The following is a 5,000-nucleotide window of genomic DNA, read 5'->3' as shown; positions in this document are numbered from 1 at the left end:
GGAGAATATAATCATAATACCTTGTTAAAGTGACCATTTTGTTAAATTTGGCATGTGAAGTTATTTTACTCTAATTTAACAACATAATAACCAGCACAGATAGACAAAGAGACATTCATGGATTTATATTTAAAAGTAACTTTTATTTTTCCCCCTGGAGCCAGGGTATGGCAGCTGCATACCCCTGCCATACCCAATTGACGCCCCTGAATTGTGGTGCGTTTACTAACATGCCAAGTTTAGCTGCACTTAGTCTCGCGTGGCCAGACTGTTGCCTCCGCGATTTTGTCAAATGCTCCCGGCATACAGTCTGGCAAACCGGGGAAGAAACGATGAGTGCGAGATAAAGCGGATATGACGCAACCGCTCCCTTGGTGCAGTAACAATAACATGTCCTACTGGAAGCGTTATGTCTCCTTTCAACATTTCTGGGGGCTTTATTTCGTCTTTCTCTGGTGTTATTGGTGTTACCTCCATGATGTTTTAAAACGTTTTCTTAAACTATACACTCATAACAATAATAGGCAGCTCGAATGACTTTGTCTGAGCTATTGTGTTTCTGTTACGTTTCCAATGGGACTACAGTTCAGTGCAGCAGTGGCTACTTCCGATACTCGCCGTTCGGGAGCTGCTCTTCCAGACTCTATATAGCATTCAGAGATTGTGGAATAGTTGTCTGGCTACGCGAGACTAAGCTGCACTTGAACAACCGTTCCAGGCTGCCATATCCAGCCCAAGAAACCGTAGAAACAGGGGAAAAATTTAAATGTACTTCTAAAAATAAATGTATCATGCCTGTTGCTAAGGTATGGCAACATGACTGGTGTCTTGCGTGCAAGACACCAGTCATGTTGCCATACCTTAGCTTTTTCTGAACTGACGCCACTGAGCTGAGGAGCATTAATTATTAACTATACATATATATATATATATATACATATACATCTTTGTTGCCGGGCAGAATCCTCTCATCTTCATCCTTTAACTGTTTTCTTTTGTGAATTAACATCCCTGCTTGAATCACACTGCTGTGTCACACAAAAGCATCAAACGTAGCAGATCTGCAAGCTTTGCGTGTGGCACGAAGCGACCCCTTTTGAGCTTGTAGATCTGCTATTTTTGCTATTTTTGAATTTGAATCCTGAAACAGTCTTGGATATAATGAGGGTTCTGTATGTGTGTTTGAGGTGTCACAGAGTTTCATAGAGTTTGGTTAATTACAGAAAAAGACATGAAATGCACACACAAAAAGAACATGTAATTGGCTTTTAAAACCATAAGTCAGTTATAGGAGGGACGCTTGATGCATAACAGTTTACAGTTTAGGCATTTATCAGACGCTTTTAATCCAAAGCGATTTACAATAAGCAGATAAAACATCACAATAATAAACAAGATAATATGTCAGTACATCAACAGCAATATAACAAATGAAAATGAATATCTATCTAGAAAAGAAAAAAAAGATTCTAAAAAACAAATGCTAACTAGCTTCATGTATGGTCATTGATTTTTCAGTAGTGCTAAGGGTTTAGGTGGAGTCTGAAAAGGTGAGTCTTCAGTCCACGGCGAAAGCTAGCGAGTGAGTCCGTTGTTCTAAGTGCGACAGGGAGTTTATTCCACAGCTTGGGGGCACCGGGCCAGGAGGGCAAACTGTCTCGGACGAGTGGATTTTTGCCCTGGGGTTTTTAGCGAGGGTTCTGTCAGCATCCCTGTGTTGGCATTTACATGTTGTACATTTACATTGCCAAAGCAAAAAAAAAAAAAAAGTGGAAATGGGGGACATATATATATACAGTTTAGGGGGTACAGCATTGTGTAAACAAATAGCAGCATTATTTTTTTTCTCAGTACAATTTAAATAGTATAAGAAATAATAACAACTCAGATGTAAAATGTGTTTAAAGGTAGCAGCTCTGTTTCATACTGTATGTACACTAGGTCTTAATTAAACTGGTACAGGTGCACCCTCTGGTGGATTCATCCTGTCACTGCTCTTGAAATTATTCTGTCCTTCTGTCAGTGACAGCTTCATGAATGTGACAAAGATTCAGTTACACAAGTTAAATGAATGAAACGACACAAACATTTACCTCTACAGTTGGTCCACCAAATGAAAGTACGTGACCTTTTGAGAGTTTTGACGGCTGCACATCACAGCTGAATATAAAGGCATCTAGAGATGCACTCAATCTACAATTTAAGCATTTTTCAGAGGCATGTGTTTACAGATCTGTCTTTAACCCATTAAGACTGGGAACTCAGTTTTACATATCATTACTTTAGCCATTGATTTTGCTTGAAATATTCAAAAGTAGCACATCTACAAGCTCACCAGCCCTGCGCTGTGAGCTTGTAGATCTGCTTTTATTCGTTTTTTTTTTAAACCGTGAACATTTTTGCAAGCTTTTGAATATTTTGACCCGAAGTTTTTGAAAAATGCATGTTTCTATCCGCAGTCGTTCTCAAACCTTTTCATGTCAAGGACCCCTAGAATGGTATTTATTTGGCCACGGACCCCCATCTCAAAATATTATGTATCAGGGGGGTCCCTGATACAAGAAGCAAATATTTGAGTTAAGGATGTTCACTTTAAAAAAAGATATATTCAAAGCTTGCAACACGGCACTCGGTGCTGCGCTGTGAACTTGTATATCTGCTATTATAAAATAATTCCTAATTCCTGTGTAATTGGGTTTAGTAGCTGTGAATGCAGTTTATTTGATGTGTTGTCAGATCTGTCTGAAGGGTAAAGTTTACATAGTGTATATTCTATGTGTTTCCAGATCTGTCTGAAAGGTAAAGTTTACATAGTGTATATTCTATGTGTTTCCAGATCTGTCTGAAAGGTAAAGTTTACATATTGTATATTCTATGTGTTTCCAGATCTGTCTGAAAGGTAAAGTTTACATAGTGTATATTCTATGTGTTTCCAGATCTGTCTAAAAGGTAAAGTTTACATATTGTATATTCTATGTGTTGTCAGATCTGTCTGAAAGGTAACGTTTACATAGTGTATATTCTATGTGTTTCCAGATCTGTCTGAAGGGTAAAGTTTACATAGTGTATATTCTATGTGTTGTCAGATCTGTCTGAAGGGTAAAGTTTACATAGTGTATATTCTATGTGTTGTCAGATCTGTCTGAAAGGTAAAGTTTACATAGTGTATATTCTATGTGTTGTCAGATCTGTCTGAAGGGTAAAGTTTACATAGTGTATATTCTATGTGTTGTCAGATCTGTCTGAAGGGTAAAGTTTACATATTGTATATTCTATGTGTTTCCAGATCTGTCTAAAAGGTAAAGTTTTCTATGTGTTTCCAGATCTGTCTGAAGGGTAAAGTCCACATCTTTAAGTACCTGAACATGCAGGCGTGTCGAATGGAGAAGAAACCAGACTCTCTGGACCTGCCGTCGTCTCTGGGCAAACGCTGCTGCCTCCCACAACCCCTCACTGACAGGTAAATATTATAATATATATTATTGCGACCGTCAGGTCGCATTAACTATCAAAACCTCGACCAGCTCTCTGTCAGTCAGTCTGTCTGTCAAACGTCACACGTCACACTTTTCCCCTGCTCATATCTCCGCAACCGTTGCCCCCATCCATGCCAAATTTTGCACACACACTCCTTGCCTGCCAAATCACAACCACAACCCAACAACAATCAATTCTCACATGCCCCTCTTCTAGCGCCACCATGAGGCCGGTTCTTGCAAAACACATTTATGGATACAGCTCCTACAACTTTTGGCCAAAAATCACGCAAATCGGTACACAGTATGTCTACACTCATCTCATCAACATGGATCTGTCCCATTTAGCGCCACCTTCAGGCCAATTTCTTAAAACACATTTTTGGACACTGCTCCTACAGATTTTGACCTAAAATCACGCGAATCGCTACACAGTATGTCTAAAGTCATGTCATCAACATGGATCTGTCCCATATAGCGCCACCATCAGGCCGATTTTTTCAAACACATTTTTGGACACTGCTCCTACACATTTTGCCCTAAAATAACGCTGCGACCTGACGGTCGCTTATCTCCCGATTAGGGAGTCTTACTGGTATATTATATATACATATATCTGTAAACCTCAACCCACAGCCCCTCACTGACAGGTATGTACTGTACATACTGTATATACAGTTGTGATCAAAGGTTTCCATAAGGCAGTTTTGACTTTCCAATTTCTTCTAAAATTCATATTTTTCAGAGAGCAAATACTTTGTCACACAAACAAATGACCAAGTTTCTATTATTTTCATGAATTTATTATGGGTTTATTGACATCTGCTGAGTCGAAAATATACTGCTAATATGAAATGCGATCAAATCAGCTGGGTCAAAAATATACATACAGCAATGACCCAATGTCCCTTGGTCATGTAGAAGGTTGTGTCTGAGCTGCTGCCCTTAACGCTCGACTGACGTTTACGGCTGATCAAATGGATAAAGACGCTGGGATACAGCAGGGGGCATTCTCATTACATAGATGTACTTTGGCTGTACTGGCAGTAGAGGGCAGCCTCATGCAAGAATTAATATGAAATGGCTGCGGTTGGCTGCCATCCGTCCAGTCCACTGAATCGCTACAGAGCAATAGATCCAGAGAAAATAATAAGTGTTTTGTTACTCCATTGATGCTAACGTCCAGTGGATTTTTGAGAGCACTATTACGGGAGATGTTTTAACTGTACACACCCGCGCAACCCCTCTTCAGTTTACAGACATCAAAACAAGGTACAAAAGAACGAGCCAAAGAACGTCCGTAGTGGGAAAAGAGTTAACAAACTGGCATTGGAAGTGGACTTTTGATGTCTATTTTTCTAAGCAGAATGCTGTAGTCAGTGGAAGGGGGTCTTCGGCTTCAGAAATCAGTATGCCACTTCGGCATAACGTTCTATTTACAGTATTTCTTGGGAACATAAAGTGTTCTATTTACAGTATTTCTTGGGAACATAATGTGTTGTGTTTACAGCATGGAGGATTTTT

The 5,000-nt window shown here is 39.5% G+C and overlaps 2 protein-coding genes across 2 annotated transcripts in view; both read left to right on the top strand.

Moving 5' to 3' along the window:
* The window catches only part of LOC308305102 (U2 snRNP-associated SURP motif-containing protein), a 269,713-nt gene that overhangs the window by 96,189 nt on the left and 168,524 nt on the right, over positions 1-5,000 (top strand). The gene's annotated exons all lie outside the window — the stretch shown is intronic.
* Positions 1-5,000, top strand: part of lrch2 (leucine-rich repeats and calponin homology (CH) domain containing 2) — an 88,323-nt gene that overhangs the window by 41,135 nt on the left and 42,188 nt on the right. The window contains exon 6 of the mRNA XM_080749771.1: positions 3,324-3,460. Coding sequence (XP_080605897.1) covers positions 3,324-3,460 — 137 coding nt within the window. The remainder of the gene's footprint in view (positions 1-3,323; positions 3,461-5,000) is intronic.

The sequence above is a fragment of the Nannobrachium achirus genome (assembly GCF_963921795.1).
Source record: "Nannobrachium achirus genome assembly, chromosome: 19".
NCBI classification, from domain to species: domain Eukaryota; kingdom Metazoa; phylum Chordata; class Actinopteri; order Myctophiformes; family Myctophidae; genus Nannobrachium; species Nannobrachium achirus.
Note: the sequence above shows the minus strand (reverse complement) of the source record. Positions and strands in the feature narration are given on the sequence as shown.